General features: G+C 33.6%; 4 protein-coding genes across 5 annotated transcripts; 2 read left to right on the plus strand and 2 right to left on the minus strand.

Moving 5' to 3' along the window:
* Positions 1 to 3,025: 3,025 nt before the first annotated feature.
* LOC114186839 (protein kinase PINOID) lies at positions 3,026 to 5,612 on the plus strand. The gene is made up of 2 exons (XM_028074884.1): positions 3,026 to 3,777; positions 4,655 to 5,612. The coding sequence occupies exons 1-2, from the start codon at positions 3,224 to 3,226 to the stop codon at positions 5,448 to 5,450; spliced, it is 1,350 nt and encodes a 449-aa protein (XP_027930685.1). The 5' UTR covers positions 3,026 to 3,223; the 3' UTR covers positions 5,451 to 5,612.
* A 5,048-nt stretch (positions 5,613 to 10,660) lies between these two features.
* On the plus strand, positions 10,661 to 12,452 carry LOC114186859. The gene is made up of 3 exons (XM_028074901.1): positions 10,661 to 10,824; positions 10,939 to 11,047; positions 11,251 to 12,452. Exons 2-3 carry the CDS (start codon positions 10,957 to 10,959, stop codon positions 12,057 to 12,059), a joined length of 900 nt encoding a protein of 299 aa, XP_027930702.1. The 5' UTR covers positions 10,661 to 10,824; positions 10,939 to 10,956; the 3' UTR covers positions 12,060 to 12,452.
* Positions 12,453 to 12,620: 168 nt separating this feature from the next.
* Positions 12,621 to 15,256, minus strand: LOC114186858 (pentatricopeptide repeat-containing protein At4g21065). The gene is made up of 2 exons (XM_028074900.1): positions 13,218 to 15,256; positions 12,621 to 12,971 (listed from the first exon to the last, which is right to left on the minus strand). Exon 1 carries the CDS (start codon positions 15,114 to 15,116, stop codon positions 13,281 to 13,283), a length of 1,836 nt encoding a protein of 611 aa, XP_027930701.1. The 5' UTR covers positions 15,117 to 15,256; the 3' UTR covers positions 12,621 to 12,971; positions 13,218 to 13,280.
* A 2,415-nt stretch (positions 15,257 to 17,671) lies between these two features.
* On the minus strand, positions 17,672 to 23,011 carry LOC114187205 (protein BREAST CANCER SUSCEPTIBILITY 1 homolog). 2 transcript variants are annotated; one of them, XM_028075385.1, is made up of 13 exons: positions 22,883 to 23,011; positions 22,731 to 22,784; positions 22,556 to 22,626; positions 22,183 to 22,296; positions 21,525 to 22,021; positions 21,073 to 21,180; positions 20,035 to 20,973; positions 19,859 to 19,959; positions 19,473 to 19,659; positions 19,182 to 19,388; positions 18,927 to 19,092; positions 18,688 to 18,806; positions 17,672 to 18,134 (listed from the first exon to the last, which is right to left on the minus strand). In XM_028075385.1, exons 1-13 carry the CDS (start codon positions 22,927 to 22,929, stop codon positions 17,784 to 17,786), a joined length of 2,961 nt encoding a protein of 986 aa, XP_027931186.1. In that variant the 5' UTR covers positions 22,930 to 23,011; the 3' UTR covers positions 17,672 to 17,783. The 2 variants fall into 2 exon arrangements, with proteins under 2 accessions (XP_027931186.1, XP_027931185.1); XM_028075384.1 differs by having other exon boundaries at positions 20,035 to 20,979.

Consider the following 23,011-nt stretch of genomic DNA (forward strand, 5'->3'; position numbering starts at 1 on the left):
TAATTAAGAAATCAAAATCAAAGATTTAGACTACGTAAGGATTAATTTTTATGATATATCGAAAAAATGAAACTTGGCTTAATATAACAAAATTCGTGTACGAATTTATTTATTTTTGTTAAGTAACTTAATTACTTTAAGAAAATATAAGCACAGACAAACCCATCTATTAGACTGTTGGTGATGTGTTATTGCTTAATTATACTCTTGTATATATGCTTATCAAACTTTTGAGGACAAATAAGAGAGTTAATTATAGTAGCAGGGATAGATAGAAAAAAAAAATACAAAATAGAAAGTAAATAGGTCTAATAAGCGTTAATTAAGTATGTTTCTTAATATATGCATGTGGTCCTGATCTTATTAAACACACGAAAAATGAAAGTGCTCATTAATTAAATGATTGCAAAATAAATTGGAAATGATGTTTTCACGTTACAAAATGCCTTTATCTAATAAATTTATTTTGATGCTTAATGTTTTTGTCTGGGGGTCTATAATAATAAACATTAAGTACAATTGAATTAGAAGTGTTTCATATATAGCATTTTTTAAATATCTATATAGTTTCTTATTTTTGATAGAGATCTATACACATTAAAAGATATATTAATAAATTATATGTTATGTATAGTGTTGTAGCAATTATATGTTACATGATATGGATAGAACCTAAGACAATTGACGAGTACTTGATAGAATAATTTGTAAGTTATCCGTTATCGTAATCCTAAAGGATAAAGAAAAGAGGACCACAAAGGTGTTAGGGAACTTTTTCTTTAGCATTTGTCTAATCTTCCATGAAACACCTTCGGCCACCACAACCTCATCAATGGTGACATATTATGTATATATAGCTACACTATAGTTACCTTTTATGATCATCCACCACTTTAATTAATACAATTTAAACCAAAAAGGGGAACCCAACATTCTTACCTATTTAATAACATTTAAACCCTTCCGATTACCTTTATCATCATCCCCCAAACAAAACGGAGATGTCTTTTGGACCACAATATTATATGGTTTTTTTTTTTTTACCTAGATTTTGTGTTGATGTTTTCTATGTAACATATTCTTCATCTATAGTCAAACTCAACAGCAAACCATTACATATACATGCTACAACCACACGCGATTGCAAACTTTATTAGAATCATTGAGGACGTCCACATCACTAACTTTCTTTTCTCAACAAAGAAAATTTTTCTTATAAAAAAAATATAAGATATTCCATCTTTAGTAAACATTTTAATTTACTTATAACACTTCATGCATGCATGCATTAGAAGAACCACAAAAGATATCTTTTTTATATATATGGTTAATAGTCGTGTAAGATAATGCAAGAAACTTGTATAATTTAATTATAAACTATGTCATTATAAACTTTAAGATTATTACTTGTTGGAATAAAAATGCAAAGATAAAGTTTTATATCGAATAAAACTTAATGTATAAGTGAAACAAAATTTTATTAAATGTCGAGTGCGGAGAAGCTTATAAAAACGTCCTTGACTTGTAAAAACCAAAATTCGAAATGTTAAAAACCACAACTAAAGCGTGGATGCAACTTTTCGAAATAAATGTTGTCTGAAGCAGTTGATCAGAAGTTGCTTTTACTGTGGCTAAAACTACCTTCTGCACTCATTTTTTAACATAAAATGATTGTACTACAAATGTAACACTAAACACATGCAAAGTTTGGTGGCACAAGGGCCTTCCTTGGCAGAAAACTGGTGCACAGCTCATATTGTCCTAGAAAATATTACACATCACACAAGTGTATGCGTATAAATATTGTTGAAGAATTGATTTTGCATCGTGTGGTGGAAGCTAAGAATTTTGGTTGGGGAAGAACGTTAAGAGCGAAAAGTGTGGCACAAGAAGATTCCCATGCAGATGCAGTAGCTTGAAAAGGTTAAAAGTCTGAATTTGAGAGGTCAGGTCAGCACTTACGTTTGGGCCAATGTGGTACTATTGATTGGTCCTACCTCTGTTCACAATGTTTTTAATTGTTAGTACTTGCGTCCAAACATGCCCCACATTTCTCTCTCACACTCAACTTCTGCCCAAAACCCTGCTCTACCATTCGTATCTATAGATTAACACATTTGATTCAACATTATCACTCACTATGTCTCGGCATCTACAGCCATTACTTTCTCTCTCCACACACTTCATTCTCATTCTTCTTCATCATCTTTTTGCTTATACCTACAAATTTCTAATCAACTTTAATACCTGTTGTTCAGTACTGCTAATTGAGACTTCTAGTCCCGCAACAGTATTTTCTGCACCAAATTCGAAACCATCTGGAGAGGATACAAATTCCGAATTTCTAAGCCACAAAGTTCAGAGCTCTTTAATTCTTCTCGCTAATCTATGCTGTGGTTTTTCAAGTCCATGTTTTTGTTTCATGGTTGCTCTAAAGAGTAGTTACGTGTCAAAAGGTGTGACCAGGTTCGAAAAGAATCAGGCCTCCGTACCTTTTTTTTATTGTAGAAATGGATTGACTCACTAACTATTGAATTATAGTTAGTTCCAATTTATTATCAACTTGTATCATGTCGGTATATATTCAATGCTTAAACTTAGGTGTAGTGTAGGGGCCTAGTTACTACTATTTGTCCACGCAAATGTTTTCTTTTTAAAATAATACAAATAACTAATTTATTCATTATATGTCCTCCAAACCTTATTATATAAATTCTTCAATTCTTGATGTTCTTATATTTCACATGTCCAGATTAATTTCAGCTCCTTCTACAGATTAGAGTCCCCAATTAAATTCTTATTTCTTGATGTTGGTAGCAGATACATGCATGTGTGGTTAGTCCAATAATATTTATGCGGGGTTAAAGAATAAAGCAGGATTGAATAGGAGCCGATATTTTGCGATTAGTGAGAGAGAGACATGGTTGATCCCTGTAGGGCAGGTTTGTCACTGAAATAATGAGAGAGAAAAAATAAGAGAATCAGAAAAGGAGTGGAAAAAAATAAACGTAACATTAACAAGAGCGGTACTACACGCCCAGGCCCACATCGCTCAACCAACCAATCCCTCCACTTCCAAACCAAAGCAACTGAACTGCACTGCACCTTCCCATAAATACCACACAACCACCCCTCCTTCTTCTCCAACGCTTCTCTCCTCTCTCTCTCTCTCTCTAATTTCTATGAACCCTAGGTGCCTTCTTTTCGCTGTTCTCGTTCCACCATGTTAATTGAGACTACCTGTGCTCGGGATTCTGGGATGAGTTCAGAGACTGTCAATTCAACGCAACGAACTTCCATGAGCAACGAGAGCGTTTGCAGCACCAGCTTCAGCCGCCTCTCCTTCGACCTCCCTCCCTCCTCCTCATCGCCGGAGAGCCTCTTCGTCAAACCGCACCGCTCCTCCGACTTCGCCTACTCAGCCATCCTCCGCCGCAAGTCCGCCCTCACCTTCCGCGACTTTCACCTCCTCCGCCGCATCGGCGCCGGCGACATCGGCACCGTGTACCTCTGCCGCCTCCGCCACGACGAGGATGAGTGCTTCTACGCGATGAAGGTGGTGGACAAGGAGGCCGTGGCGCTGAAGAAGAAGGCGCAGAGAGCGGAGATGGAGAGAAAGATTCTGAAGATGGTGGACCACCCCTTCCTCCCTACGCTCTACGCGGAGTTCGAGGCCTCTCATTTCTCTTGCATTGTGATGGAGTATTGCTCCGGTGGAGACTTGCACTCCCTCCGACACAACCACCCTAACAAACGCTTCTCTCTCTCCTCTGCCAGGTAACTTACCCATCGCCATCCTTTCTTGCTTTCTTCTTCTTTTCTTATCGTCGCCTCTTCTCTCCGTTTTTTTTTTCCCTCAATAATCTCACTCCGCCCATTTTAATACATTTTCTCTTTTGTCTTTTCATTTGCAAATACCTTCTTCCCATCAAACTATAATATTTTTTTACTTCTTCTTTCCGACTTGTCATAACATCATTTATACTTTATTGTTAATTAAAGTCAACAACTTTACACTCCTGTAATTCACTCCCAGCTCAACACTTACATCTGTAGCTGTCGGTCTTTCAATATAAAATTTCAATTTATGTTATAACTTTTTTTTAGAACCTGGTAAATATGTCTTTAACTATGGTATAACAGAATACCACCTTTTAAAAGTGGTTTTTTAATGCCTGCATTTAGTGGAAAAAAGAAAGTGTGCTTGTTCCTTGTTATATGGATTTTATAAACTAAAAAAAAAGAGTATAAAGTATAGCAAACGATGTTTAATATTAGAACAAAAATCTAGTTAAGCTGGTCTTTTCTATCATACAAGGTTTAAATAGTTGATTATTTATTTTTCTCACTTGGTCTAGTTATTATATTTTTATTTTTAATGTAGGAAATTTCTAATTTTGGAGTCAATTTGTCTTTGCAGAATCTATAATTAGCATATATAATATACAAAAATGTTAATAATATTATAAATTTAGAGGAAGTTGTTAAGATATGATTTGATGAGTATGAAGAGTATAAGGGAAAAAGGGAAAATAAGGAAAAAGAATAGAGTGGGGGAATTGAAGGAAGTGTTTTGTTAATTTGGAGAAAGATGTATAGTTGAGTTAGTGTTTATTAATAGGTACACATGCACTAATATTCTTGTTTGTTACAGGTTTTACGCGGCTGAAGTACTGGTGGCGTTGGAGTATCTCCACATGCTGGGAATAATCTACAGGGATCTAAAGCCAGAAAACGTGTTGGTCAGATCGGACGGTCACATCATGCTTTCTGATTTCGATCTCTCTCTCTGCTCCCATGCAATCCCCGCCGTTGAATCCCCTGACTCTTCACTAGATCCTGCATTCACACGCACGTTACCCTACACCCGTCAGTACTCCACTCCCTTCTCCTGCCTCTCCAACCGCGTCTTCCGCTCCAGGAAGGTCCAAACCCTCCAACCCAACCGCCTCTTCGTGGCCGAACCGGTGGGGGCTCGCTCCTGCTCCTTCGTCGGAACACACGAGTACGTCTCACCGGAAGTCGCCTCCGGAAACTCCCACGGCAACGCCGTCGACTGGTGGTCCTTCGGGATATTTATCTTCGAGATGGTGTACGGTCGCACACCCTTCGCGGGCCCATCGAACGAGGCTACGCTGCGCAACATCATTAAAAACCCCCTCGCCTTTCCCACCGCCACGCCCTCCACCACGCTTGAAATGCACGCGCGGGACCTCATCTCCGGGTTGCTCAACAAGGACCCGAACCGCAGGCTTGGGTCTAAGCGCGGCGCCGCCGACGTCAAGAAGCACCCTTTCTTCGCGGGGCTCAATCTGGCGCTCATACGAATGGTGACGCCGCCGGAGGTTCCCTCCCTCAGAAGACAAAAAACGACGCTGTTTTACCCCGCTAACGATAACGGCAACTTAAATAATAGTAGACATGAGCTAACGGCGTTTGATTACTTTTGAAAATCCAACGATGGAGGCTGTCTGCGCCACGTGTTGAGTCGGTGCCACCCAGATTTTGTAATTGGCAGATGACTTATGTGTATAATCTTGAGCTGTCCTTTCTTTTTGTACCCTTCTTTTACTTCTAATATAATTTCATACTTACATTCTACTTTCTTTTCACCTTTATCTATATATTTTTGCATCTCTATAATATTATGATAAGGTAGATAGATCAATGAAAACAACTTCATTCTTGATTTCTCTGCTTAGATGGTTTTGTTTTGATTTCTCCATAAAATCAATTCAACACGGATTGTTCAGTGCACGCAAAGATATGAGACGAAGCATGCCCAAAGCTACTGCAAGTGAAATATTACATCATTACTTTATTATAATAATAAAATTAAAATTTAAACTTCATGCAAATTACCTTACCCTCTATTAGTAGCTTCATCTTTGTGGGTTAGAGGTGTACAATGATGCATTGACGTATCACTTTATGAGTTGAATAACTCATTAAATTCATCAGATAATGACAAAACAACAATTACTATATGACACTGTAAATTTTACATTAATAGTAAAATCCTACAAAAAAATATATTGGAATTGTTAGGGAATAACCAATTATGATATTTGGTAAATTATAATTTTTTTGTATTCCTACTACACCAATCTATTTAAAAGATTTGAAAGAATTATATAAAAAGACTCTGATTGATTCTACCCTGTTTCCTTGGAAGAGATGCTATCACAAATGTCAAACAAAACAGGAAGAAACTGTACAATTTACTGGTATATGTGTTGGTACAATGATGTTTGAAAAGAATACATATTTAAATTTTTTGAAGAAGATGAAAAAGTTTTGAAAAGGAATTTGTTGACAAACATGTAAGAAAGAAGAAGAAAATGGCATGAGAAAGATGGTAGAGAAGCTTTGGGAACTTGAGCTGGTTGATTAGGCTTTTAGTATGGCTTTTCAAAACGCCAAAGACCTACTCCTATTGCGTAGACTAGTTGAAAGTAAGAAGCATATTCATTGGTGAATGTGTGTGCATTGTGTCAAAAACTCTAAATAATCTAATTTTAGTTCAAATTTCTTGTTCTCAAATATTCCATATTCTTCCTAATTTTACACATATACGCAAAAGTTAGGCTTATGAACTGTCGTGCCTGTCCCTCCATCTCAAATCCATATCAGGATCAACACAACCCTTCCTAAACGTGACTTCTGCCCAACTCTACCATTATTTTTCACATGCATTTAACAAACCCAAAATTACCTCTATTAAATATTCCATTTATATTATTACAATATTCTTTCACATAAATTTTGTTTAATGCAAGAAGCTGAATGAAACTTCATTTTCAAAACCTTCCTAACTTCACTGTTTTTCTTTTTTCTTTATTTGGCGGAAGCATAAAGATATAATATCGCATCCTACAGGAAACGATGAAAGTGTGCGATTCGCGTAAAGAAATTGATGCAAGATGTTTTGACATGTCACAGCATGGCGTGTATAAATTAAGACAAAGTTGAAACTTTTACAAGTTGTGGAAGATGGATGAAGTAGCCCAGAATCGATTCCTCCCAGCTCATTCAAATTCTGTGTTTCTGCTTTCAAATGCCGTTTTCAGATTTTCAGGCTTTACAGATATGTACCATTCTCATCAAAAATAATTAACACTGTTTTATCCTCTTTTTGTGCCAGACATGTTTGTTCTCTCATGCATTACTCTTTCTTTCTAGAACGTTGTTGCAGGGGCTTCAATTAGCTCTTCACTTTCCTTGGCTTTCATTTTAACACCTCTATTTTATAATCAAGCTTCACACTTATCTCTTAAAACAAGTATATAGTTTGGGTGTGGCTTTTAAAAAATGTTTACATATAGCAAGAACAAAAATGTAATTACATATTCCATATTAATTTAGACTTCAGGCACACAAAAATTAACAGAGAATTTCGACTCGTTTTGCAAGCAGAAACATGACTAAAACTAAAACCTGGATCAGTGAGATAGGATTAATTATTAGAAATAAAACTTAAATTGTGATCAGAATAACAAGTCATGGATGCACCATGAAATAATTGCAACTCAGGATTCTCTTATCAAAAGATTATTTTTGTCTCGCACTTTATTCTTCTTTGCTGGATATACTTTATTTTTAATTTCTTAATTGTGGAATTGAATTTTTTATAATTAAAATTTGTAAACAAAACTATTTCCATCCAGTCAAGAATAATTTGGTTTATTTATTTTTTTACTTAAAAACTACTTTAAATAAAAAATTTAAAACAAAGTGTAAATTATGGGTTGAACGTTTTATTTTTTTTAAGATAAAAAAATATTCTAATTATCAACTTATATCTTTTAATCGATACAAAATGGAAAATAGATGAAAAGGGAAACTATGAGAAGAATACTTAATTAATTTTTCTCAAAAATAAAAGACAAATTATGGCTCAAAATATCTTTATTTTATGTATAAAAACGTTTATTACACCAAAATATGTAAATTATAATAATTATTGTGTATAAATTATTATTCTATCACTGTTGCAAATATACACAATTTATATCAAGGAAATTTTTTTTTTTAATATTCTCATTATGTTTTCTAAATTTATCTTTTAAAGAATTTTTTTTTTAAATCTATACTACTATATATGTGTAAACATTTTTTTATTATTTAAATAATTTTAAAAAAAATTAATTAAAATAATTATTTTGTCAATTTTATTGTTTAAATAATTATTTTTATAAATATAATAATAATAATTTTATTTATTTTTTGTCATAAAAATAAAAATAAACCGTGCATTTAATCTTGAGTTATAAAAAAAAGTAGATCAAAATTTGATGATCTATATCAAATACTGTTTCGAACTTTTTTGAGAATCAGCGTTCATTAGGTTTATTTCCTGTTATGTTGTATTTCCTGTTTCGAACTTGTCTTGTTTAACTTGTTCCTGATATATTATTTCATCAACTTTTTAGCTATAAATATTTTTTAATTTAATTTAGAATATAATTTTATGCAAACAAACATAATAAACTATACGTATATATTTAGAAATATAATAAATATATTAATTCTAAATTTCACTGTGACTATAATTTATTATAATGGGATAGTTATTGCAAAACAACAATAATTGTAACATATAATAAAATAAATTAAATAAATAAAGATTTGAGGTCATTTATGTTGTAGATTTAACTCTAGATTGAGAACTTGTGAATAAATATTAAGTAAGATGAAATAGTTTTGTATATTTTTGTAATCATACTGAAACTTGTTTATTTCGAGTAATCACTATAAAAATTATTCAGAATAAATAGTAAGATGAATTAGTTTGGTATATTTTTCTAATCATATTGAAACTTATTATTTCGAGTAGTCACTGAAAATTATTTAAAGATTTAAAAAATAAAAGCATAAATAATATATATATATAATTTAATTAGTTTATATATTTATTTTGTTTTATAATATCTATTTTTCTTTTTTTTATCTTTTATATGAAATGAGATGTTAGAACAAATTTAATAAATAAGAATGTCAAACTGTCCAATTTTGTTTATTGTAGTCATTTTATCAATATTTTCTAGTACAAACATGAATATAAACATAATTGTAAATTTTGTCATGTTCCCTAAATTATAATTTCTAACATTTTTCTCATATATAAAAACACTAATTATACTTGAAGGAGTTATTAACATTTTATTTTTTCTGAAAAAGTATACTATTCTAATTATCAAACAGATATAACTTTCTTCTCACCGAAAAAAAAAATCCATTTGTAAAGATTAGAAGTTTTTTGACAGAAATAGTTGGAAATGAAGTGAAAGCAAAGAAGAGCATGATGGCGGTGAGTGACGGTAACGCGGAAAGGAGTGAAGAGGTTTAGAAATTGACACGTGGCTGTGAATCTTGAAAGAGAAGAGAAAGAAATAGTAAATTAGCTGTGACAATGTCCATGTGAACTTTAAACCCATGTCTCCTCCCTTCATCACATATACAATCTCACTCACCTTTCTTCTACTCAAATATTTTTTTCTTCAATTATTCACATTTATAAATCTTTAAGTTTTATTATTCATTATAAAAGAATCAATATATATCACAACATAAGTTTAATTAAATTAAGAAGGCTTAATTAAATATTAACCTCATCATAAAGTTATTTCTTTTTTTTTTAGTTTATTAAGCTTTAAAATAAAATTTTGTTAATTAAAGTTGTTTTATTACTTAACTTCTTCTCTTCTTTTTTTTAACTGAATGAGGTAGTTATTATTTATTTATTTATTTTCTTAAATATAAAACAACAAAAAATTACTTATTATTTTACATTAATCCAATAACAAATTAAATTCTATAAAACAAAAGGTGATTGAAAAATTTTATATTTGAAGTAAATGTACTTAAATTTCTTTTTGGTTACACTCTTTAAATATATAATTTCTTATTTAACTTTTAAATTGTGTGTTTTAAAAAGTGACCCATAAAAAAGGTTGAATTCATTTTTTAGAAATAAAATATACGTATTAGAGTGCCTTGATAAAACATATTATTGGCCTTTTTTCATATAAAATAACTAATAAGTTTAATTATAGAGTACTTGGGGTATAAAGATTATATGCATGTTTTTTTGTTACAAATTACCAAGTGGTAAGTTTATTGCTTTTAAAATAACAGCTATTGTAACATTTAACTTAAGTTATATTTTTTTCACATATAAACAAAAAAATAATCCCTCATGAATTCAATAAATGTGAAAATTAGGTGAACTTAGTACAAGTAAATTTTAATTCGGTGCTACTGTTTTCAAAATACGACCATTTTAAAATTTAGACATAATTGTCAATAAACATAATTTGAGAGTAATTTAGAAAAAGTGGCCCCGTATTGTATGAAAACAATAATGTTAACTAAATTTAACAATTAGTCTTAATTAATGTGAAAATAGTTATTTTTGTTTAGAATTAAGTTTACAAGTAGGACATAGCATTTTAGCAACTGCTTGAACGGTGAAGCATAAAAAACATAAAATAAGTATTGTTATGTTAAAAATAAGGTTGTATTAGTATTAGTGTGTAAATTATGCAGACAAAGTAGGAATCAAAAAATTTCAGTGAAAATCTATCTTAGGAAGGAGAGAATTTACTCAAATTTGGTTTGCGGCCTTGGAGAAAGACAAAACCAATGAAAAAGTCAAACTCAAAGCAATAATTGCGCATCCACCATGAACCACTGCATCTCCCATTTGAACTAACACCATCATAATATTACAAACTATATTACAAATCAACAAATAACAACATCAACTTTTTCATACCGCAAGAGATTGGAAGGGGGAGAAGAACGAAAACAAACTACACAAAAGTAATATCTTTTTCTTGGATCTCAAAAAAATAACATTTCTTATGTTCATCCTCCATTCTTCTGTTACACAGTTCTCTTTGTTTATCATATCTTATTCCAAATGTTGTTTTGTAGCTTGTTGCAGGATATAACATGGATCATATCCGGTCATATTCATCACCGCATTTTCTTTCTTCGGCAAGTAACTTCGCTGGACAGCCAGAAGAAGAACGCGGGTTGGAAGGTAATTTCTTCCATGGGTTACACCCTTTATTTTTCCTTCATTTTTTCATTTTTGGATCCAAAATGGCATGTCCTATCATCTTAGAATGTTAAAATAAAATGGACACAACAATTTCAATTGATTAATCATTCCACAACATTAGGTTAGACATGTTTGTGAATAAAAATGATGATCCTTATTTAATGTTCCATTTTCTGTTATAGGCCTTGCCACGCGTGTGAAGTTGTTACTGAAGCTAATTCAAGATCATAATGGGTCTGGCACAAAAGAACACGTTGAGCGAAAGGACCAAAGGGTGAATGGAATGATGCTTATCCTGGATGAGGTTAGGAACAAGGTTCAAACGATTCAATCTACAAACAAGAGAAGAGCTGAACTCAGGAGATGTAAAACTGACCTTAGGACCGTTCCAACTTCTAAGGACAAAAAACATCCCCCTGATGTGCCTATAGATGAGAAAGAGAAGCTGAAGAGAGAGCTTAACGCAAGCTTGGTGGCAAGACAGAGCCTTCACGCACTGTGTTCGAGCTTGGGAAAAGAAAAGCAAATTATGGCTTCTGAACTTGCAAGGAAGGCTCAAGAGTTGACAGAGTTGGAGGACCTCATTGGTGATCTAAAGGCACAGAATGACATGTTGATGGAGAAGTTGCATGAATGGAGCTCCGAACACAAGGAGAAGAAGAGTAATGTGGTGGAGATGGAATGCAACATAGTGCTAAGAGAGCGCAACAGGGTGCTTTCGGAGCAACTACAAAAGTCCATCGATGGTTATCGGTCTTTGAAGAGAAGAATAAGAGATCTTCAAGAGGAAAACAGGCAGATTCGTGACACGATGGAGCAAATGGATGAGGAAGTTGATGCAGGCATTAGCAGGCTAGGTAGCTTGATGGAAGAAAGGATGAAAACTAATAATGTAGGGAAAAATGAGATAAAAGATGAACTTTTAGCTTTGGGGCAAGTGCTTCATTCTCTCAAGATGAAAATCTCAAAATATACACAGAAGAGAACTTGATGTGATATGCCAAAAGCCCAATATCTTAATTCATCGAGGCAATGAAGAGAATCATGATTTACAGGGGAAGAGAATGGATGTTGTATCAATATACATCACCCTTTTAAGCATGCTCTAGTTTATTTCTTGCCTGCCTCGTCTATTTTCATATCTAGAAAGCATGCTCTTAGAATATCAGCACAAAGAGATTAGGGAGCCTTTAACCAATCAGTTGAATGTAAAATATGTTTAAGATGAGAGTCAAGAAGAGGTCAAAGAAGATAATGGTGACATTGCACATGTTTTTGAACATTAGTTCATTCAGATGTACACTGACCCGAGTGTTCTGCAAACCAGATTCCAGTTCTTTCTGTACGCATGTCCTAAATTCAATTTTTGTTCAGTATAGTCTAATCTATTTCTTGTGGAGCTTATAAATAAATACATTACTCATACCAGAAAATATGCTTGTGAAATTTACAAAACAAAATGTTACAGGAACCATATCAAACTGGCTCAAGAAGGATACGCTTACTACATAGATCCTTGCTTACTACACAGTCGAGATGCTTATTATTTTTACAGTAACTAGTATTTTGTGGTTTAATACATTGAAGTGTTGTGAATTTATACGAAGAATGTTACATTGAATTGGTAGAATGTGGAAAAAATGCAGATACCTGGTCTGCAAGATGATCAAGCTGGAGTGCAACAGTGTTGATTGCGCAATGCGCGTTTTGGATCTTAGCGTTGATACGCATCTGGATGAAGCGTCGTTCGATGCTGGAAGGGTCTTGGTCAACACCACTTTTTATCTGTCTTTCACTCCGCACGCGTCCAAAAACTCTCCATTTTGTCGCTCTTTGCCTCTGTACACCACTCTCTGTTCATCCACCCCCGTTTCCCCACTCAGCAGCACCTTCTTCACTTCCCCTGTCATTTCATTTCATGTCACGTCATTTTCACACTATACCCTCACCCAATTCCACTACCAACTTTTGCGTTTAACTATTTCAATTATCATCAAATCCTACCAATCTCCACACGTTTCCTCCCCAAACATTCAATATTTTTACCGTCCCTAGTTTTGGTTTGCATTTCTAATGTATTGATTCTTGAACTCAATTTATTAAAATTTTTTAAAATGAAAGCAAAGAATAAATAAAGGCAAAAACTCACCTGTTCATAAAATCTATTACATAAATCCACGCAATTGAAACGATGAATCATAATGTATACTTATTACCAGTAATCTTTACAGGAACATGAACCCCCTCTAAAATGGTGAAACCTACTGCGATCCCTGATAACTATCTCTCTATCATAAATCTTCGATATGAGTTTGATGGCCACATGACAATCTGCACAAACTCTTAAATTCTTCACAACCCTGATTGGGGTCCCGGGCGCTGTATTTAAGAGCATAAAAGCAATTGCAACTTTTTCACTATGATAAGACAAAGCTTGTTCCTTCTCCTCTTCCTCTATGTCTGCAAGCACATTTGCAGTAAGAGGAACATAACCTTCTAACTTCAACAATTCCGTAATCTTCTCTAGTAGCGCATATACATCCCGACTTTGTGGGTGAGATCTATCACCCATAGTAAATTCATAAACACGGTTACCCAACTCAACTAAACTATAACCTGGTGTTTTCTTAACACCATCCTTTAGCATTGACCTCCTTACAACTTGCACATCAGTCCAACGACGCTCAGAGGCATAAAGATTTGAAAGCAGCACATAGTCCCCACTATGTTTAGGCTCTAACTTCATTATGTGAGATCTTGCTATCTCTCCCAAATCCAAATGTCCATGTATAGTACATGCCCCTAATAAGGTCCTCCAAATAACTGCATTTGGCTGCACTGGCATGTTCTGAATGTACTCGTATGCTCGTTTCACTAAACCTGCTCTACTTAACAGATCCACCATGCAACCATAGTGTTCTATCCTAGGCATGATACCATATTCCTCTTCCATTCTTCTAAAGTAATTGAACCCTTCATCCAACATCCCACAATGGCTGCAAGCATACAAGACACCAACAAAAGTGATCTCACTAGGCACTAATCCTTGTCCCTCCATCTCTTTGAAAAGCTCAAGTGCTTCCTCACCAAACCCGTTAACAGCCAAGCCAACAATCAATGACGTCCAAGAAACTGCATTTCTTTCACTCATCTCACTGAACACTTGTTGAGCCTCCCTGATGGTCCCACACTTTGCATACAGATCCAACAATGAATTAATAACATACGAGTTCTCCCTCAAGCCGACCTTCAACAAGTACACATGGACCCTACGTCCTAGTTCAAGAGCACCAAGCTCAGCACAAGCAGATAACAAGCTAACCACAGTGAACCCATCGGGCTCCACGCCCTCCACAGTCATCTCCCTAAAGAGAGTCAAAGCTTCATTGGGCCTTCCATTAAGAGCAAACCCATTAATCACAGAATTCCAAGCCACGAGATCTCTTTCCTTCATTAACTCAAACACCTTGTACGCACTCTCAGTGCAACCACAAGCAGCATATATATGAAGCAAACTGTTCTGAACAAAAACCAACGAATGAAACCCATTTCTTATCGTGACTGAATGTATTGCTTCTCCCTCTCTAACATTCAATGACTTGGAAACAGCCTTCAAAAGAAAAGGGTAAGTGTGAGTGTCAGGTTGAACACAAGACACTATCATTTGGCGATACAAATGAAGTGCAGGGCTCGGGTTTTGACTTTCAGCATAGCCCCTGATCATGGTGTTCCACGTGAAGACGTTGGGGTTATGTATCATGGTGAATACGTTGTAAGCATAGGACATGGGTGCAGAAAGGGAGACAATGGTGAAAATAAGATGCTTGGCCATGTCAGGGTTGTGGAGTGAAACACCATGCCTAATGGAAAATGCATGAATTTGCCTTAGTTTCTTTTTCGAATAAGCACAGGATTGCAAGAGAGCAATGCACTTAGTGAGAAGGTAGTATGGCAGTGGGTTCTCTGGGGTGCTTGATAACAAGTTTGTAGCATGGAACTTTGATGTGGGACTGTGAACCAACGAACAAAGCTTATAGCACACCTTCATTTGGTTCCTCTCAGTCACACATCACACAAAAAGAGGCCGATTTCACGTACTTGCCGATATATGAGCTTAATGCAAAGTAAACTTAGGTCAAAGAAGCATGAATGAAAAGAACGTTAACAAGTTAGTCTGAGATGATTGATTACCCTATATATTATAAATTAATTGATTTTATCTATATTGAATTAGAATTTTAGAAATAATTAATAACCGAACGTCATGGAATTCGAAACGGAGATTGAGGGTGATATAGTCTCCCTCCCCAAAACATGAAACATTTAAAAAAAAATCACAACCACGATGATTTAGAAGTTATAAAGTGACTTAATTGTAAAGTTGAAATAAAAATGCAAAAAGTTATAGATGCAGCTCCTTCTACGAAAACTTAAAAGGTTACGAATTTGACTCAGTTCCAACTGTGTCAGACAAGCAGGTTGATTATAAACTTAAGTTATCCAGTTTAGATGCTCCAATGAAGATGGATTAATTTAATCTTGTATCATCAGACTCATCACAATACTCTTGAAGTAAAATCTAGAGTTTTTTATGCGAATAAAAGGTTGTTTAATGATATGATCAAGTCCATGTTGGGTTCACTACTTCGATTTAAAAATGGTAAATAAACTTGTTTCGTGGGAATGGTCTGAATCTGTTTTCATTTTAAAAAAATAATGCTCGTATTAACTGGGTATGGGTATGGAGAATTTCCAACTTTTTCAGTTGGATATGGGTATGAGATTTACATATTTCTCTCATATCTCCTTCCTCATTTAAATTATTAAAATATTCACAATTAATTAAAGTAACAATATATATATATATATATATATATATATATTTTCTATTTTTTATTTCTTTTAATTATTTAGTTTGTCATAAAGCTCATTTGCATCTCCGATATATTTTTCATCTTTTCATAACTTTCTTTTATGTAATTATATTAAGATAATGTATGTCAATTAAAATTTTTTTATGTTTCACATTTGAATATTTATATTATTTTTTAATATTTTTATTTATTGTATATTTTTCTTTTACATGAGAATGTTTAATACTCTCAACATTTCATTTACTAAGTAATATAAAAAAAATATTTACTTATTATTAATTTTTGTTTCATTTGAAATTTTGATTCGCTAAAACAATTTTTGTTATTTTTTCAACCATTGAGTATATATATGTTGATATTTGAAAATTTTTCTTAGATATCTAAGGTATTTTTCATCTTATCATACCCTTAATTATACATTATATATTTATTTTTCTTTGTGCGATTTCTTTCAATAGTATCTCAATTTGTTTCTAAAACACACATTTGTTAATTTTTTAATATTTTTATTTGTTGTTTATTTTCATCATGTAGAATACTATTTCGATATATTTGATCTAATTATTTTTTATTTTCTAACTCATTATCAATCATACTGTAATTTTTTCATTATAATTGTTTAAATAAATATTATTTACTACAATATAAAAATTTAATGTAATTGTCATAAATAATTTTTTATCATCATCCAACATATATTGAAGTTCAAAATATACAAAATCTATGTCAAAATTTTATTATTATGTTTATTATTTATTTTTTGCGTCATTTTGATCAAGTGATATATTATAATTTTTATTAGTGTATAAAAAGATATTCATTAAAATTTAAAAAATTGAAATAAACAAATATTTAAAATATATTTTAATTTGAATATTTATTTTCCTTTTATATTTTTTTAAAATTATTTTTAAATTTTATTAACTAGGTTTCATTAATGTTTGTAGTTTACAAATTTAATAAATGTTTTGTTTCTTATTAAATTTTATTTGATAGTCTAATATAAAATATAAACAATTTTAATTTATTTTAAAATATTTGATATTGAAGAAACAATCACACTTATAATATTAAATATTTGATAATATTACGTTTCCTTTATCTTTTATTTTATTATTTTATAAAAATTAATTAAAATTAATATTAAATATTTGATATTTTATTATTTTATTTATTATTTTTTACTACTTTAATATTAAAATTAATGTTAAAGTAGTAAGAAAATTAAGATTATAACATTACTCAATGAAAATAGAGGTAGAATAAAAACTTGATACCGTTAGAATTGAATATAGGAATAAATTTTTTCTAAGAGGACGGATAAAAAAATCATCCCCGCCTCGTTTCCACTCCTACTTCGACCAGAGGACGTGCACTATGAGAAGTTACAAAGAATAGCTTTTATTTTGACTCGGAGAATTGACGTGATGACGTAAAAGGCAAAAGCTGAATCAAACACAAGTTAATCGTTACACTTACAAAAAATGATTACCACTTTCCCAGAAGGTGACAACAAAAGGGGGTAATAGACCGTTATCCATGGCACAATCTCTTTGGATGTTACAGACAATTCACGTAACGTTTAGTTACTTAAAAGTTGTAGTGACTGCATAGAGACGTATTTGCATTTTTGCCATTAAAACGTACTGACCGAGATCTAGCCATCGATATCTGATGGTTTCAGAAACAATTATCAAGCCAGCGGGGGATATACAAGAATCACAATATATTACACTAAAATATGTTGTTCCATAAATGGTCAATAATGTTTTGAATATGATAATTAAGATAATAAGGGAAAATATCAGTTGAAGATCGTAAATTATCTGAGTATTCACATTTCATTGAGCAAGGCATTCCACTTTGCAGGCTGCAATTGAATTAAGAATCCATGTATTAGTTACAACCTTAGAGCCTGTAGAACTTGCCACAACCTCTGCATCATGACACCTTTGTCTGCAAATTGTATCCGTTTCTGAAGGCTTACATTTATCCGGCAGCTCGAGGCTGTAAACTATGAAGGTCTGGTATGAATGTGTATCTGGTAACATTGACTTTTGGTCACAAGACACCGGTTTTCTATGCAGAATTATCCCTCCAGCAGCAACCACAAGTTCTTGCAGATACCCCTTGTATGAAGGTATAAAATCTCCCATAAAATAAAACTTGTAGCCATCAAAAAGCTTTGGTTGCTGCATAAGAAATTGTCAACACAGCCATCAGTTTGCAAACAAGAATTTAGTGAAATATACTGCAATTAACCTAGCTTAACTCAACAAGCATGTACTACCTTTCCAGCTTGCCTTTAAACGGAAGAATGAAAATTGACACTCATTCCTCCAATTTTAGCTGGTCCTTTTCTCTACTGCAAAAGCAGACATAGTCTATACTATACTTATCAGCTTCTCACATCTAAATCCTAATAGTAACTGTGTTAAAGCATACTTCTTGAGAATGATTTATTGAATCTAATTACGGAGGTTCCCTTATATTTGCTACGCAGATATTCATGCCTCTCCTTACACTACTTGAGAATGATTTCTCTAGGTTAGCTGTACTTAGCTGGAGTGGTTACACTAGCCTAAATTGGTCAAGATTATAAATTCAATCCAATCTCTGAATCAAAGATTAAAAAAAAAAAAACTGATAAAATAATGACAACCAGAAGGAACAGTATTGCTGTGTTTTCTTTCTTGTAGTAATAGTAGTATAGTAATTATAATTGACAACGATGAAAAAACTAACCTTGTTCAATACTCTTAGTCGTCCAAGACGAGGACCATCCCTAATTCCATGGATGTCAACATTAATTTCATAATGCTCCTCACCAACAGGATTCATTTCCTTCATGCAAGCTTTGATCCCTGATAAGGAAAAAACCAACCAAGTAACCTCATTACCAGACAAGAAAACGGAATTTCAGACATTTATTATAATCTTATGATAAGTACATAGTAGTTAGAAATAGAAAGGAATGAACTTACACTCAACTTTGAGAATCCACTTTCCCTCCAGGATACCCAACAATACTTTCAGGGTTCTTCTGCATGCCCCATTTTCATCCGTTGATGCTATAACATGGGTGACACTCGAGTCCCAATTTTTCAAAACTGTAACTTTATATACACTTTCGAATTTGGAAACAATGTCCTACAATTTCAACAATAAAAGAAAAAGCAAATAGATAAATTTCTTCAACGAAAAATAAGATAATTAGAAATTAAATGAAATCATTTTACCTTCTCCTGTACGGATAGAGCAGAACAACATAGAACAATTTTCTTGTAAGATCTATGATCAGCCCGAGTTTGGCTTATAGTGTCAAGACTGGGACCATGGTTTTTGCCATCTCTACCTTGACCTTTCTTGCTCCTTTTTTGGGAACCTGAATCTTCACAGGGCAGCATGGAGGATGAATGTAGAGGGCATAACATGACAAAGTTTTGCTGCAGTAAATTAGAAGGATGTAATTAGGCCTTCTATCTGAACAATATTTGATTTCAAAAAGTGGTTCAATTTTCATCACATACCTTATCCCAACGACATAAAGAAGTCCACTTGGCACAAGGAACATGAAAGCTCCTGCGACAACTTTTTTCATAACAACCAAGTGCAGCCCCTTTAAGTCCACAAAAACTACATTTAATTCTTCGACTTCTATTTATCTCAGCTTCAAGATTTATTGCATTTTCACCGTCAAAATAAACATTGGGGGCCCTGTGAATATTTAAAACAAACTACTTAATCTTAAATTCAAACTAGATCCAATTACCCAAATCAACCTATCTATAATATATTAGCAAATATTTAATTATTGAAGGGTGATAAATATCAGAATAAGCAAGACATCTTAAGAACAAAAGCAAGTCCAAAATACCAAGACAGATATAGCATTACTCCTGTAACAATTCTTTACCATTCTGTGCAGTTCCTGTGACAATGTGTGACTTTAAACCCCCCTTCATAATCTGCAGGTACAGGTTTGCCATCAAGATAGTGCACCATAGGGCCAGAAACCTGTATTTAGAATTACATACTGTAAGTTCCAGTCCAATTATAGTGATGACAAGAAAAGCATATAAACAATATTACCTCTGATTCTTCTGATGAGAGACAGAAAAAACATTGATACTTCTTCACATGGCTCTCACATTTCCTTAAAACTGCTTTATCAGACAAAGAACGATGTTTCTCTTTTGATGTATCGTTCAAATGGCTGACTTGAGGACAGTGATGAACACTTTCATTAGGTAGAATTTCTTCAGCATTTCTAGTAATAGAGGTACATTCAGAAGAAAGTTTTGACCTTTTAGTATTTCTCGACTTTTTACTGCCAGACTTAGATTTTCTAGAAAATATGTTTCTATTGCTTTTAGAGGTATTCACATTACTATTTGTCTGCAGACTGAAAAGGGGTGAATCAGAACCAGCAAGCTCTGCGGTTGGGTCCATATTTTGTTTTCCAGATATTATCTTCTGGCTTTTTCCAGCAATCTTCAGAGGACAATGCTTCTGATTTTCTTCTTTACATGGCGAAATACATGAATTTGCAACCATCTCCATTTCATTAATACTTAAAACTCCTGACGTATCAGGGACTGTACATGCACTTGTACATGTTGGAACTGAACTGGTATTCAGACAAACCCTCTTGCTCCTTCTACTAACCTTCCCCAGATTGGAAGATTTGGGTTTGTAGCCCAATGCTCGTTCCTGAGTGACATCTAGTGATACATGTCCATCAACATGCATTCCATCAATTGAATTTTTTGGTTCAACAATTTGCTCATGCCTAATTTTTTCCCTAGCCTTCCTCCCCCTTTTCCTAGACTTTACTTTTCCATTTATATCAACAGAACTTCTAATTAGAGGAGTTACATTTGGTGGTAATGCATCAGCTGCTTTATTTCCTTTGGGATTCTCAAATTTCATGTTGTCAGGATTAGTACTTGGTATATTTGCGTCCAGATCTTGTTGTAAGGCAGCCACCAATTCATCTTGATTTTCATCATCCTCGTAAGTATCCATGACCTGCAGCTAAGACGCGAGTTATTAAAACTTCAATAAGTAGGCAATACGTATAATCCTTAATTGTGTATGAATATCATGTGGCTTAAATGCTTTCAATACCTGCATTTTAGAGGGACTTGAAAATAATTCAGGAGAGCAAGGCCTTTGTGTCCATTCAAACATCTCACTATCAAATAAATTAACAGAGATTTGATTTTGCCTCTCGTCCTGCATAACAGTGTCAAGAAACTGTCATTAATGCAATTTAGTATTCATATTCTCAGTATTATTCAGCCTGAGCAATGCAACCTGTTTTAATATCTAACCATAAAAAACAGAACGTCTCAAAAAATATACACTAGTTAGTAAACAAAAAATTGGATTTTTAATGACGTCAACAAAGTTTCCTTCACTCGATTATCACCAAAGAAAAATAGATCAAACGTAGATAAAACATATAAGATATAAATGTCGAATAGCTCTTAGTTACACATAAAATGCATAACTATCAAAAAATCAATCAACAATTTAATCATCTTTATAATATACTAATTTGTTAATCCAGTACTCACGAATGGGGCGATATTCGAAGTGTTTTCATCATCCGAGTCCTTGAGATCACTAAATGAAGGACGATTTGGAGTTGATCCATCAATAAATTGATCCTCGTCAGTGGGTTGGCTCGACTTTTCACCATCCTTTTCCTCTCTCAACCAAAAGAAAGGTGAAAGAACAGGAACAGATTTTTCATTTTGTAGAGGCCTTTCACTTTCAATGACACAAACCTTTTCCACCCCTTCTTTCTCTTTGTTAATTTCACTAAGAGAATCTCCAAGCTTCAAATTTTTCATTGGAGTCTCTGAAAGAATATTTTGTGGCACCAGCACCCTTTTCTTTGCTGGAAAAGAAGGTTTTGATAAACCAGAGCCTGAACTTTCCATGTTGGCTTGGACTGTCTTCTTCGCCTTCTTTATCTTCCGGGTTTTCTTCTCTTGCACATGACCTTTATGAGATCCACCAGCTTCCACCGTGCCAGAGTCGGCATTACCATCACATTGTTTTTCCACATCTGCAACACAGGGTTAAGCATCGTTAAAAAGAAGTACAGCAAATTCACAAAGGCGTGTTCCCCAACTGTTAGCAACTAGACATTGAAATACAAGCAAATTAAAATGTAATGCGATAGATTAACAGATACGGGAAACTAAAAAGCAAAGTCAAACCACTCACCTGATAATTTAGCTTGAGATACATTCTGGGTAACAAATATATTAATTCCTGAAGCAACTTCCATATTTTTATATATATTGACCAAGTTGTCCATGTGAGGAGCAGGGCGAACCTCTACACAAAAAATGAATCATACATGAGGAGCAGTGTCTTTGCGGAGTTGTCCATATAAGCAGTTCTTTAGTAAAAATAACTAAAACGGACTCTCAGCGTGTCCCGTTTCCCCGCTAAGTGAATTCTATAATTACAATATTAAGAGCTTTCTGGTCAAAACATACTGAGAAATGTCATTCGACGGTTAAGACTGTCCAATTTAATTTGTGATTAAAAACAAAATAAAATGCGCGCAAGAAAGTGAGGGCAAGAAACGTACCTCGACGAGTGAACGGGATTTTACAAACAGGACAAGCAGAGGCCGATTTCATGGACTTGACGATGCATGAGCTTAATGCAGAGTAAAATTAGGTTCAATCAGTGTTATTATTAAAGAAAAGTCAAAGAAGAAGAAGCGGGAATCGAAAAGAACATGAAGAGTTTAGGGCATTTACTTGCAGAAGTGATGATTGCAGGTAAGCGAAACTGCGGAATCGAACAAACTCCAACTGTACGAACAATGCAAAGCTAATTAAACAAGAAAAACAGGAGAAAGAGGCGAAATGGAAAAAGGAAGAAGAAAGAGATTATTGATAACTGCGATTACCAGATTGGGCATTTGAGTTCTCTGCCCATTCTCTCTAAATCTCCCATTGCGATGTCTCAAACGCAGACACAAGCAAGAACAACAGAACTTGTGCTGGGAAATAGGGTTTTACTCTTAACCATCGAGTTT

The sequence above is a fragment of the Vigna unguiculata genome, chromosome 6 (genome assembly GCF_004118075.2).
Source record: "Vigna unguiculata cultivar IT97K-499-35 chromosome 6, ASM411807v1, whole genome shotgun sequence".
NCBI lineage: Eukaryota > Viridiplantae > Streptophyta > Magnoliopsida > Fabales > Fabaceae > Vigna > Vigna unguiculata.